The sequence below is a fragment of the Anomaloglossus baeobatrachus genome, chromosome 11 (genome assembly GCF_048569485.1).
Source record: "Anomaloglossus baeobatrachus isolate aAnoBae1 chromosome 11, aAnoBae1.hap1, whole genome shotgun sequence".
In the NCBI taxonomy this organism is placed as follows: domain Eukaryota; kingdom Metazoa; phylum Chordata; class Amphibia; order Anura; family Aromobatidae; genus Anomaloglossus; species Anomaloglossus baeobatrachus.
Window position 1 is genome coordinate 192,551,898 of NC_134363.1, and position 14,623 is coordinate 192,566,520.

A 14,623-nucleotide genomic window follows, 5' to 3' on the forward strand; every position below is an offset into this window, starting at 1 on the left:
GGACTTTAATCTTGAGCTCCTTCCACAAGTTTTCAATTGGGTTAAGGTCAGGAGACTGACTAGGCCACTGCAACACCTTGATTTTTTCCCTCTTGAACCAGGCCTTGGTTTTCTTGGCTGTGTGCTTTGGGTCGTTGTCTTGCTGGAAGATGAAATGACGACCCATCTTAAGATCCTTGATGGAGGAGCGCAGGTTCTTGGCCAAAATCTCCAGGTAGGCCGTGCTATCCATCTTCCCATGGATGCGGACCAGATGGCCAGGCCCCTTGGCTGAGAAACAGCCCCACAGCATGATGCTGCCACCACCATGCTTGACTGTAGGGATGGTATTCTTGGGGTCGTATGCAGTGCCATCCAGTCTCCAAACGTCACGTGTGTGGTTGGCACCAAAGATCTCGATCTTGGTCTCATCAGACCAGAGAACCTTGAACCAGTCTGTCTCAGAGTCCTCCAAGTGATCATGAGCAAACTGTAGACGAGCCTTGACATGACGCTTTGAAAGTAAAGGTACCTTACGGGCTCGTCTGGAACGGAGACCATTGCGGTGGAGTACGTTACTTATGGTATTGACTGAAACCAATGTCCCCACTGCCATGAGATCTTCCCGGAGCTCCTTCCTTGTTGTCCTTGGGTTAGCCTTGACTCTTCGGACAAGCCTGGCCTCGGCACAGGAGGAAACTTTCAAAGGCTGTCCAGGCCGTGGAAGGCTAACAGTAGTTCCATAAGCCTTCCACTTCCGGATGATGCTCCCAACAGTGGAGACAGGTAGGCCCAACTCCTTGAAAAGGGTTTTGTCCCCCTTGCCAGCCTTGTGACCCTCCACGATCTTGTCTCTGATGGCCTTGCAATGCTCCTTTGTCTTTCCCATGTTGACCAAGTATGAGTGCTGTTCACAAGTTTGGGGAGGGTCTTAATTAGTCAGAAAAGGCTGGAAAAAGAGATAATTAATCCAAACATGTGAAGCTCATTGTTCTTTGTGCCTGAAATACTTGTTAATACTTTAGGGGAACCAAACAGAATTCTGGTGGTTTGAGGGGTTGAATAATAAAATGACCCTCTGAATAAACTTTTCACAATTTAAAAAAAAAAAAAAAAAAAAAAGAAGAAATAACATTCTTTTTTGCTGCATTTCACACTTCCAGGCTGATCTACAGTCCAAATGTCACAATGCCACGTTATTCCGAATGTGTAAACCTGCTAAATCTGCAGGGGGTTGAATACTACTTGTAGGCACTGTATATTTTTTTTATATATATATATATATATATATATATATATATATATATATCAGTTGACACCAGAAGTTTTCATCCGCTCTCTATACAGACACATCTGCAGGTTTCTCCCTCCGCTCTCTATACAGACACATCTGCAGGTTTTTCCCTTCGCTCTCTATACAGACACATCTGCAGGTTTTTCCCTTCACTCTCTATACAGACACATCTGCAGGTTTTTCCCTTCTCTCTATACAGACACATCTGCAGGTTTCTCCCTCCGCTCTCTATACAGACATATCTACAGGTTTTTCCCTTCGCTCTCTATACAGACACATCTGCAGGTTTTTCCCTTCACTCTCTATACAGACACATCTGCAGGTTTCTCTCTCCGCTCTATATACAGACACATCTGCAGCTTTCTCCCTCCGCTCTATATACAAACACATCTGCAGGTTTTTCTTACAATGACTTGAAATCAGAATAAATTTTTCCCGTTTTAGGTCAATTAGGAACCAAAATTATTTCTATTTGCCAAATGCCAGAATAATGAGAGAGAGAGAGAATGATTTAAGGCATTTTTCTTCCTTTCTGCGCAGTGAAGTTTCCTCCAGGTCATTAGTATTTGGTGGCATTGCCCTTACACTGTGTGACTTGGGGGAAACGTTTTAGATCCTTCCAGAAGCTTCTCACAATAGTTGGTGGAATTTGGGCTGATTCCTCCTGACAGATCTGGTGTAGCTGAGCCATGTTTGGAGGTCGCCGCTCGCTCCGGCCTTTTCAGCTTTGCCCATAAATTTTTAATAGGATTGAGATCAGGGTATGTGATGGCCACGCCAAAACATTGACCTTGTTATCCTTAAGCCACTATGTAACCAGTTTGGCAGTAGCTTCCAGGTATTTTCCATTTGGAAGACCCATTTCCGGCCAAGCTTTAAGTTCCTGGCTGATGTCTTGAGATGTTCTTCAGTATTGCCACATAATCTTCTCTGCTCATGATGCCATCTATTTTGTGAAGTCACCAGTCCCTCCTGCAGCAAAACAACCCCACAACATGATGCTGCCGCCCCCGTGTCTCACAATTGGGATGGTGTTCTTAGGCTTCAAAGCTTCTCTCTTTTTCCTCCAAACTTAACGATGGTCATTATGGCCAAACAGTTCAATTTTAGTTTCGTCAGACCCCAGGACGTCTCCAGAAATTCAGGTCTTTGTTTCTGTGTGCATTTGCAAACATTGATCTCTCTTTTTTCTGTTTCTTTTGGAGTAATGGCTTCTTCCTGGCAGAGTGGCCTTTCAGCCCATGTTGATACAGTATTCGTTTCACTGTGGATAATGACACAATCTTACCAGCTTCCACCAGCATCTTCACAAGGTCTTTTGCTTTTGTTCTTCGGTTGATGTGCACATGTCTGACCAACAGACGGTCATCTCTGGTGCACAGAACCCGTCTCCTTTCTGAGCGGTCTGATGGCTGGACATTCCCATCTTGTTTGTACTTGCATGTAACGGTTTGTACAGATGAACGAGGCATCTTCAGGTATCTGGAAATTGCACCCAAGGATGAAACAAACTTGTGCCAGTCCACAATTCTCTTCCTGAGATCTGGGCTGATTTCTTTTGACTTTCCCATGATGCTTCACAAAGAAGCTGTGTATTTCAGGTGTGTCTCTTAGGCTACTTTCACACATCCGGTTTGAGCTCTGTGGCTCAATCCGGCTGTGAAAACTATGCAACGGATGCGGCGAAAACACCGCATCCGTTGCATAAGTTTTTACATGCGGCCCGTCCGTTTTTTTCCGGTTGCGGCATGCTACTGAGCATGCGCAGTGGAAAAAAAACTGCATGCGGCGACCGGATGCGTTTTTTTCCGCATCCGGCCTCCATAGGTATGCATTGAAAAATGCGCCGCAGCGGCCGGATGCGGCGCGATGCGGTGTTTTTTGCCGGAGCAAAAAACGTTGCAGGGAACGTTCGATCCGGCCGCGGCATCGGCTAAATCTGCCGCATGCGGCAAAAACCGGACCGAACGCAAGCCCCTGCGGCACAATACGGCACTAATGTAAGTCTATGCAAAAAAAAACGCAACCGGCGTTACAAAAGCCGGTTGCGGTTTTTCTGCAGAACGCCGTATTGTGCCGCAGAGCAAAAATCCGGATGTGTGAAAGTAGCCTAATTAACTCAGATGTTGCCAATTAATCAGAAGCTCCCAAAGACATAACATCATATGGGTGGTCCCATATTGTTTAAAGGCACAGGACTCAGAGTATGGAAACTGCTGACTTTGTAGAAAGTAATAAAAATGCCTTAAAACATCCTCTCTCTCATTATTCTGGCATTTGGCAAATATAAATAATTTTGATTCCTAATTGACCTAAAACAGGAAAGGTTTATTTTGATTTCATGTCAAATAGCAAGAAAAACATGAGTATGTGTCTTTAGATAATGTATACAAACTTCTGGCTTCAATATATATATATATATATATATATATATATATATATATATATATATATATATATATATATATATATATATATATAATTTAGTGAATCCTGCTCTGAGCAAGGGGTTGGACTAGATGACCCAGGAGGCCCATTCCAACTCTGCCATTCTATTATTCTATGATAAATATATTAGTATAGAGATTGGTAAGATTTTTTTTTTTCTTGGCAAAAATAATAAAAATGGAGTCTTCTTTGTGTCTTTTTTATTGGGAGTCCTTTGTGGTGTTTTTTTTTTTTTAAATTTAAAAGGGTATGCCCCATGTGGAAGCCCCTTTCATATACTTTATTATGGTAGATGGACATACATCAACCATCAGAAGGAACCCAATTTTTTCATGAGCTCCATCGTGCCCACTGCAAGGGAGATGAGCAGCTACATGGAGACTGCTGCAATAAGACCAGATTATAATGAAGTTGAGCCTGTGACTCTCAGGTGATAGTCGGGCGGCTTCATTTTATAAAGCCTGTCCAGAACAATCAATATAAAGCTTTCTATATATGAAATGATTGCATTTACTGTATCATCGAGCATAGTCACTGCTGCCCTCGTAACATCCCTCTGTCGTAATAAATATATGGCTTTTAAAGTCTTCTAAATGCAATGTAAAGAATGGCTTTATTCTGGTGTCAGGAACAGTTTGCTGGTCTGCAAGCAATAGCAATAAAATGCTGTATAATAAACATGCATAGGAATAGGTTCTGTTACTGTTATTAATATTTATCTATTTTGTGACTATTGGAGAGAATAAGAAAATCACATAAGCAGACCCTGCTCATCATATAAAGCTTCCTCGCGTTCTGTAGTAAGCCGCGCTCCTCTCCATGGTGTTAATCTGTCCATTCCTTCCTTTACATTCAGGTAGTTCATCATTGGGCTATACTGCACCTCCACACACAGACCAGTCCTCTCGGGCAACACCTAAGGAGGGTAAGTGGCCACACTGGGCCGATTCTTCCCATTTTGAGCTGTCCTTGCTCTGTGTTAGATGCCTTGGTATTTCTGACCTTTGGGCAGTTTTCAGTTGAATGCAGAAGTTTTGCGTCTCAAGTACTGGGCTTCCATATGCTACACAATACTGTACTTGTATGATCACAGCCCTTTAGCTTCCAGTAGATCATTTCAGTGACTGCTTTCCTGAGATCTGTATACCATTATCGCTGTACTGGGAGGTTCAGAAGGTGATGGGAGCTGCTCATGTCTGGCTCTGCCTATCTCATTGGGTTAATATTAATAGATAATAATGAAGTGATCATTTTCCTAACAGATAATTATAACAATATCTTATCAGATCCGAAGACTTGTCCAATATAGTGATCCAAACAGCTAAGGAAAAAGATGCAATTAGCATTCCCTGCTTGTTCAGTGACTGAACAGAGCTTGTGCAGGCAATATGTGTGTTCTGGGAAGTGCCATAATCTCTAAAATGACCATGGATAAGATGTTTTTTTTTTATATATATAATCAGGTTTATTTTTATTAACAAACAATATAAAATACATACTATAACAATATTTCCTAGCGGAGAAAAGAGTAAAACCATCTTTAAGCTATGTGCGCACTAGAAAGTGGACTTTTCTTAGGTAAAATCCGCACCCTCTGGCAGAATACCGCAGCTGCGGTTTGGGTGCAGTTTTTACCATTGTCTATGGCACAAACCGCAGGTACCTGCAGAAAAGTAGTGACATGCTCATTCTTTTTGCTGCAGAAATTCTCCAGCAAAACCTGTAAAGGAAATAAACATAATGTGCGCACAGCATTTTTTTTACCATAGGTTTTGCTGGGGAATGACTGCAGAAAAGTTATGAACATTTTCTGCAGAAAAACCGCGGTAAACCGCAGCATGTGCACAGGACCTTAGTCACAAAACCCAAAATCTAAATTGTACAATAAGATAAACCGTGCACCCGCAGAACATACCCATCATCAATACATGCCATGACGTAAATGTTCCTTTACAATATACTGCACACCATGGATAAGACGTTACTCGCAGACTGACGGTGGAGGCAGCGCTCTAGGATTTGCGTTGTCTGCAATATATAATGCTTCCTTTACATGTTGTCTGCACCTTTTGGGCCTCTTCATGTACAGATTGTATTGTGATCATAGCTGATGTGCTCCAGACAGAAGTAACAGTGCTGCCATCATGTGCACTGCAGCTACAGTTAGGTCCAGAAATATTTGGACAGTGACACAAGTTTTGTTATTTTAGCTGTTTACAAAAACATGTTCAGAAATACAATTCTATATATAATATGGGCTGAAAGTGCACACTCCCAGCTGCAATATGAGAGTTTTCACATCCAAATCGGAGAAAGGGTTTAGGAATCATAGCTCTGTAATGCATAGCCTCCTCTTTTTCAAGGGACCAAAAGTAATTGGACAAGGGACTCTAAGGGCTGCAATTAACTCTGAAGGCGTCTCCCTCATTAACCTGTAATCAATGAAGTAGTTAAAAAGGTCTGGGGTTGATTACAGGTGTGTGGTTTTGCATTTGGAAGCTGTTGCTGTGACCAGACAACATGCGGTCTAAGGAACTCTCAATTGAGGTGAAGCAGAACATCCTGAGGCTGAAAAAAAAGAAAAAATCCATCAGAGAGATAGCAGACATGCTTGGAGTAGCAAAATCAACAGTCGGGTACATTCTGAGAAAAAAGGAATTGACTGGTGAGCTTGGGAACTCAAAAAGGCCTGGGCGTCCACGGATGACAACAGTGGTGGATGATCGCCGCATACTTTCTTTGGTGAAGAAGAACCCGTTCACAACATCAACTGAAGTCCAGAACACTCTCAGTGAAGTAGGTGTATCTGTCTCTAAGTCAACAGTAAAGAGAAGACTCCATGAAAGTAAATACAAAGGGTTCACATCTAGATGCAAACCATTCATCAATTCCAAAAATAGACAGGCCAGAGTTACATTTGCTGAAAAACACCTCATGAAGCCAGCTCAGTTCTGGAAAAGTATTCTATGGACAGATGAGACCAAGATCAACCTGTACCAGAATGATGGGAAGAAAAAAGTTTGGAGAAGAAAGGGAACGGCACATGATCCAAGGCACACCACATCCTCTGTAAAACATGGTGGAGGCAACGTGATGGCATGGGCATGCATGGCTTTCAATGGCACTGGGTCACTTGTGTTTATTGAGGACATAACAGCAGACAAGAGTAGCCGGATGAATTCTGAAGTGTACCGGGATATACTTTCAGCCCAGATTCAGCCAAATGCCGCAAAGTTGATCGGACGGCGCTTTATAGTACAGATGGACAATGACCCCAAGCATACAGCCAAAGCAACCCAGGAGTTCATGAGTGCAAAAAAGTGGAACATTCTGCAATGGCCAAGTCAATCACCAGATCTTAACCCAATTGAGCATGCATTTCACTTGCTCAAATCCAGACTTAAGACGGAAAGACCCACAAACAAGCAAGACCTGAAGGCTGCGGCTGTAAAGGCCTGGCAAAGCATTAAGAAGGAGGAAACCCAGCGTTTGGTGATGTCCATGGGTTCCAGACTTAAGGCAGTGATTGCCTCCAAAGGATTCGCAACAAAATATTGAAAATAAAAATATTTTTTTTGGGTTCGGTTTATTTGCCCAATTACTTTTGACCTCCTAAAATGTGGAGTGTTTGTAAAGAAATGTGACAATTCCTACAATTTCTATCAGATATTTTTGTTCAAACCTTCAAATTAAACGTTACAATCTGCACTTGAATTCTGTTGTAGAGGTTTCATTTCAAATCCAATGTGGTGGCATGCAGAGCCCAACTCGCCAAAATTGCATCACTGTCCAAAGATTTCTGGACCTAACTGTATATATATGGCTCATTCTATGGATTTTATAAACCAGTGGTACTCCGTCCTCATTATTACCACACAGTTGCATTCGTGACTTGCGATCTGATGGGAGTGCATCGTATTCTTGAGCACTATGTTTTTCGGCATCATTCTTTCCTCCCTGGTGATCTTCCATGAGTCTGCGTACGGTCTGACAGAATGGCTTTGTTAGTAATGAGCCTCCAGCTCAGGACGGGAGCGGAGACTGTGGTCGGGGGCGGTTCGATGACATCAGAAGACGTCTGGTTCGGGGGAGAAGTACAGGTCTCGGGGGAGCCCATAGAACTGAATTCATAGTATTAGCTAACCATGAGAAACAGAACTACCTCTATGTGGGACAAGAGAGGGACGGGCACTTTATTACTAGAGGACAAAAAAATTTTGGACAATAAATTAAACTCTTTTATACGGCCTATTCTGCAAAATATGCAAACTAAGGATGGCAGCTCCAGGGAGCCACTCCTGAAGAATTACAAGTCATTAAGTGTAGGTGTCACATGCATTGTCCGGAGTCATTGTGCCCGTATTCAGAGCCATCATCTGCGGAGAGCGCAGCATAACTGCAGCAGGTGACCTGGGATGAGGAGGGGCTCTACAGAACACTGAGGCTTTTATTGTCCGTCACAAAAAGCTTTGATATTCTAGATGGGATTCAGCAATAAAATTGTGTTACTTAATAAAAAGCAGATACATTGCCAGATCTACAGATCCCGAGATATTAGACCCATACCCAGGTGCTTCACAGCTTGGACCACAGCAAGCAGAGGAGAGGTTTAGCTACAAACACGGATTTCCATTCACTTCACGGCCAGCGATGATGGACATCTGAACGGTCACTGTAGGGGCTTCAAACAGCCTCTCCTCCTTTTCACTGCGATTTTCCAAAAAGTGAAAGAATGTATCACCTCTTCTCGTCGTGATCTGATCTGTTGCATAAAGCTCCACGGTTCACAACCTCCTTTTATCTTGGTTGATTTCTGAGATAAGCCGTTTTACTCATGGAGCGATTCACATTTGCAGTTATTTTAAGTGAAAACATTTAAAAAAAAAAAAAAAAGTAAAAAAGATGATAAAAAAACACTGATTTCATAGCACCCTAAAGTGCCAAATAAGTGCAGCACACAGAAACTAGTTTACAAGGCCTACATTAATGGGCCTGGCTGCATCCTGTATAAAGATATAAGTGCAATAAAATAGTATATACCGTATAGACGTATTAGTTGATATTTTGGCCAAAATACAGATGCTCGCAACACAATGTCAGGGGTCCTTATACTTGCGAGTCCCTGCACTAAATTTAAAAGCTAAAACCACAAAAAGAGGAATTAAACTTTCCCACAAAATTCAGAAAAATTCACAGCATCCAATGCACGGACAGGAGGCAGCAAAACCCCTCAATAAAGATGGAGGCAACAGGTGCAAAGCAATCACCCCTCCATGGAGTGACAGAGTGTGAGCGGCCGCTCCATCAGTGCTTTGCGCAGGTTGCCTCCATCTTTATTGAGGGGTTTTGCTGCCTCCTGTCCGTGCATTGGATTCTGTGGTCGGGGAGGTAACACTGTTGCCCTTTGTTGCTCTGAATTTTTCACAAATGCAGCAAAGTCATCAGGATACAGACGTGCTCAGAATCCATAGCATTACTTAGGAAAATCATGGCGGCATGCGACCTCCCACCTGACTGTATTCACCCTTTTATCTGTATGGTATGGGAGGGTCTTAGACCTGAGTGTACGGTGCACGTGGTCTTAGACCTGACTCTATGGCGCACGTGGTCTTATATTTGACTGTACGGTGCACGTGGTCTTAAACCTGACTGTATGATGCACGTGGTCTTACACCTGACTGTATGATGCACGTGGTCTTAGACCTGACTGTATAATGCACATGGTCTTAGACCTGACTGTATGGCGCATGTGGTCTTAGACCTGACTGTATGATGCACATGGTCTTAGACCTGACTGTATGGCGCACGTGGTCTTAGACCTGACTGTATGATGCACGTGGTCTTACACCTGACTGTATGATGCACATGGTCTTAGACCTGACTGTATGGCGCACGTGGTCTTAGACCTGACTGTATGGCGCACGTGGTCTTAGACCTGTCTGTATGATGCACGTGGTCTTGAACCTGACTGTATGGCGCATGTGGTCTTAGACCTGACTGTACGGTGCACGTGGTCTTGAACCTGACTGTATGGCGCATGTGGTCTTAGACCTGACTGTACGGTGCACGTGGTCTTGAACCTGACTGGCGCATGTGGTCTTAGACCCGACTGTATGGCGCATGTGGTCTTAGACCCGACTGTATGGCGCACGTGGTCTTAGACCTGACTGTACGGTGCACGTGGTCTTAGACCTGACTGTATGGCGCACGTGGTCTTAGACCTGACTGTACGGCGCAGGGGGGTTTATAACTGCTACTTAGTGTCTGTCTGTCTCCGCTGCAGATATATTTCACCATGTTAATACTATAGTACTGTTGCTGAGCATGGTACAATAAGAGCTCATGCTCATCTGCAGGCAGCCTGAGGAGGGTTCATCATTGCATACAGTAGAGTCACACTAGGCCTCATTGCAGGTGCAGCTTTTGTGCCTCACATAATAGGCTTGTGAGCTGAAGTGTCTGTCCTCTCCATCTCTCCCGTGCTGTACCTGGGTGAGCACAGCTCTCACTGTCTCAATCAAGGTGCATTAGCAAGACAAAAGCTCATCAGTCCGCGTTTTCTCTGGACCAGACTTTGATAGCAACCGACAAAAGGTCCCTTTAGATTGGTCACATTAGACCTCAAAAACACACACATGAAGCGCAGGCGATGCTTTTGTCTCCCAGTGTCTCGGCCCTTATCCCCCAGATATGCTGCGCTCGTCTCCATTATGGACCTGTACGCTTCTCCTATTCTGCATTGACAGGTGCTGAGTGATCTAGCAAATTCAGCTCACAAATAGACTGATGATTGGGCCTGTATACTGCAAAGAGGGTTAAGAAAACTAATCCATTAATGACCGATAACTGGCACCTGCACAAGACCAAAAGGAACAAAAAAATACACATTCGTGAACATTTATTATTTGGCTTAGGCCTTAATTTGGTGAGAATTTCACATGTTAAACAGCGACATCAGAAATTATGCTCTCACCTCCCCCACCCCACAAAGAAAATACGTCATTTATCAAGGACAAAATATTAAAACAGTGCAATTAATTTCAAGTACAGAAGATTTATTAGGTGGCAGTGACTGAATTATGGGCAATGCTCACTAGCTACCCCTCCTAGGCTATGTGCGCACACTGCGGATTTGTTTCTTCAGCAAAAACATACCCTCTGGCAAAACGCCGCACCCTCTGGCAAAACGCCGCACCCTCTGGCAAAACGCCGCACCCTCTGGCAAAACGCCGCACCCTCTGGCAAAACGCCGCACCCTCTGGCAAAACGCCGCACCTCTGGCAAAACGCCGCACCTCTGGCAAAACGCCGCACCTCTGGCAAAACGCCGCGCCTCTGGCAGAATACCGCCCCTCTGGCAAAACGCCGCACCCTCTGGCAAAACGCCGCACCTCTGGCAAAACGCCGCACCTCTGGCAAAACGCCGCGCCTCTGGCAGAATACCGCGCCTCTGGCAAAACGCCGCGCCTCTGGCAAAACGCCGCGCCTCTGGCAAAACGCCGCGCCTCTGGCAAAACGCCGCGCCTCTGGCAAAACGCCGCGCCTCTGGCAGAAAAAGTAGCCAAAAAACATATGCGGTTTTATCTCGTTTTAGTGCGGTTTTCACACATTATCAATTGCAAAAACACAGGGAAAAACGCAGTGACCTGTAGAAAAGAAGTGACCTGCTGCTTCTTTTTGCTGTAGCAATTCTGCCGCAAAACCTGTACGGATAAAAGAAGCAACGTACACACAGCATTATGGATTTCTCAGACTTTGCTGGGGAACAACTGCATGAAGTTTATGAACACAAACCGCACTAATTCTGCAGCAAAAACTGCAGCAAATCCATGGCAAAAAAGGCAGTGTGCGCACAGGGCCTAATACTGCACCAATAATGGGCACTGCTATTTTTTTTACACTAGTTGATCACCCAGGATTCATTATCTGTTCTGACTATTCTTACAAATAAAAATATAGATGCAATAATGAAAGTTCTCCATTCCACACTTGGGTATTTGAAGTGAATTTTTCAGATCAAATGTGGAAAAGGAGTAAAAGAAAAAAAAAAAAAAAACATTTTTTGGTGTCTTTTTTTGTGTGTGGGCTTTGTTACGGATTTTCTTTTTAATGCAATGACAAATTTGGTAAGAAGTGATATAATGCTTTTTTCTGCATGGTCCATGTGCACCACAGGCGTGTTTTCTCATTGAAATTACAAAGAAGCTTTTTTTAAGCAAATGGACAGTCTTTTCAAGGAAAGATTGATGCGAATTTTGCAGTAAAAACTCTATTATTATTATTATTGTTTATTTATAGAGCACCATTGATTCCATGGTGCTGTACATGAGGGGGTTACATACAGAATACATATACAAGTTACAATAGACAGACTGGTACAGAGGGAAGAGGGCCCTGCCCTTGCGGGCTTACATCCTAAAGGACTCTATGAAGATATTGTAGGGCGGCATTATATTCCTCCAAGCAGAAAGCGAGTGGGTAAAGAGGATGGAGCGCCCGGACTCAACACTAAGCATTTGCTGCAGCTATTCCCAGTGACAGTACCATTATTGGGCAATTTACCATCTACACAATTTCTACAGGAAATAGAAAAACTTTTCACGGGATTTCAGAATTTTCTATGATGCGATCACACAGCTGACAGCGTCTAGTTAATGATGGGGCGGTCACACTCACTCGGGATGGGGCGGTCACACTCACTCGGGATGGGGTGGTCACACTCACTCGGGATGGGGCGGTCACTCTCACTCGGGATGGGGCGGTCACTCTCACTCGGGATGGGGCGGTCACTCTCACTCGGGATGGGGCGGTCACTCTCACTCGGGATGGGGCGGTCACTCTCACTCGGGATGGGGCGGTCACTCTCACTCGGGATGGGGCGGTCACTCTCACTCGGGATGGGGCGGTCACTCTCACTCGGGATGGGGCGGTCACTCTCACTCGGGATGGGGCGGTCACTCTCACTCGGGATGGGGCGGTCACTCTCACTCGGGATGGGGCGGTCACTCTCACTCGGGATGGGGCGGTCACTCTCACTCGGGATGGGGCGGTCACTCTCACTCGGGATGGGGCGGTCACTCTCACTCGGGATGGGGCGGTCACTCTCACTCGGGATGGGGCGGTCACTCTCACTCGGGATGGGGCGGTCACTCTCACTCGGGATGGGGCGGTCACTCTCACTCGGGATGGGGCGGTCACTCTCACTCGGGATGGGGCGGTCACTCTCACTCGAGATGGGGCGGTCACTCTCACTCGAGATGGGGCGGTCACTCTCACTCGGGATGGGGCGGTCACTCTCACTCGGGATGGGGCGGTCACTCTCACTCGGGATGGGGCGGTCACTCTCACTCGGGATGGGGCGGTCACTCTCACTCGGGATGGGGCGGTCACTCTCACTCGGGATGGGGCGGTCACTCTCACTCGGGATGGGGCGGTCACTCTCACTCGGGATGGGGCGGTCACTCTCACTCGGGATGGGGCGGTCACTCTCACTCGGGATGGGGCGGTCACTCTCACTCGGGATGGGGCGGTCACTCTCACTCAGAAAACTGAAGGAAAATACTTCATATAATTAACTCCAGAAAAAAAAAACCTGGGAGGACAAAAAAAAAAAAAGAAGAGTATAGTGCAAAATTCATTTATTCATTAAGACTGGCACAAAAAGTAGTCAGAAGCACAATCCATGAGCATGTATAGAGTAGAGTGTGCATATCATAACACAATACAAAGCGTTGTTATTATTAATGGGTACAATCAAATTCTGGACGTAGCTAGAGCAATTGAAGTAAATGCTCCAAGTTACATAAAGAATGTCATTCACAAAACAAGTATGACAATAATCATATAATCATACGATCATATCAGTAGAGTATAATGTAGCAATTTACTTATATGCAAAAAGTGCAAAGTGGAGCATACAGGGTTAAATACCATGGTTTATATGAGACACATTTATTGCACGTTGCCCCAGCAGCATTTACATATGGAATATAACCATATAGCGTAAACCAACACCACCATAGTTAATATAGATACATATCATCCAGACTGACATGGCCAGAACATAAATATTGTACATAGCCCTGAAAAATGGAATGTATTGGCATCACCACATAACAAAATATAACATACCCATTAACAAAGAATAGCAAACACAAGCAGAGGGATGGCAGAGGTCCCCGATACCTGGACTCCATAGAGGCTTCAGCTGAGAAAACATTTCAAGTTGAAATAAAGCCGCCCCGATTCTAAGGGTGTGATTGAATAATGGCGTTTTCATGTCTGTATATGCGTGCGATGCACAGTCCAATCACTGGAGATGCAGTAAATAACAACGACTGGTATAAGGGACTTTCTAAGATAATGAAAGTTCTGCACAAAGCAGCAATACTTGTACATATCACTCCCCACACTTGCCTTCTGTGTATATCGACTATAGACTTCACTTCTATCCCACGTGTCAGGTGCAGTCAATCGCTGGCTAGTGACTGGCTGCAGACGTCACGTGGGCTATATGGACTGTGACGTGTGCTGCCGATATAATAGAAGACAAACATAACAGGGTATTCTCAAGTTTGGAAGGTTTTCTATTAATAAGGATTGGAGTGGCAGACCACCGCTCCATTCAGATGGGATTCTTCAAAGCTCTTGTTCTAAAGATTGGTGGGGTCCCAGCGGACGGACCCCAACAATCAGAAAGTTATATCCTAGCCCATGGATAGCGGATAGCTTCCAAACTTTAGAATACCCCTTTAATTAACGCGTCTAGCTAGAATACTGTATTGGCCTGCACCAAATCTGCAGCCAACATAGAAACCCCAGTCATGATTATTACGAGACGTGCCACTAAAGGTTTACAATATCTGAACCTGCGGCACTGAACCCGCTCCACAATCCACAGGAC

The 14,623-nt window shown here is 44.6% G+C and overlaps 1 protein-coding gene across 1 annotated transcript in view; it reads left to right on the forward strand.

Moving 5' to 3' along the window:
• FLI1 (Fli-1 proto-oncogene, ETS transcription factor) overlaps nucleotides 1-14,623 on the forward strand; it is a 146,124-nt gene that overhangs the window by 107,767 nt on the left and 23,734 nt on the right. The window contains exon 5 of the mRNA XM_075327158.1: nucleotides 4,578-4,646. Coding sequence (XP_075183273.1) covers nucleotides 4,578-4,646 — 69 coding nt within the window. The remainder of the gene's footprint in view (nucleotides 1-4,577; nucleotides 4,647-14,623) is intronic.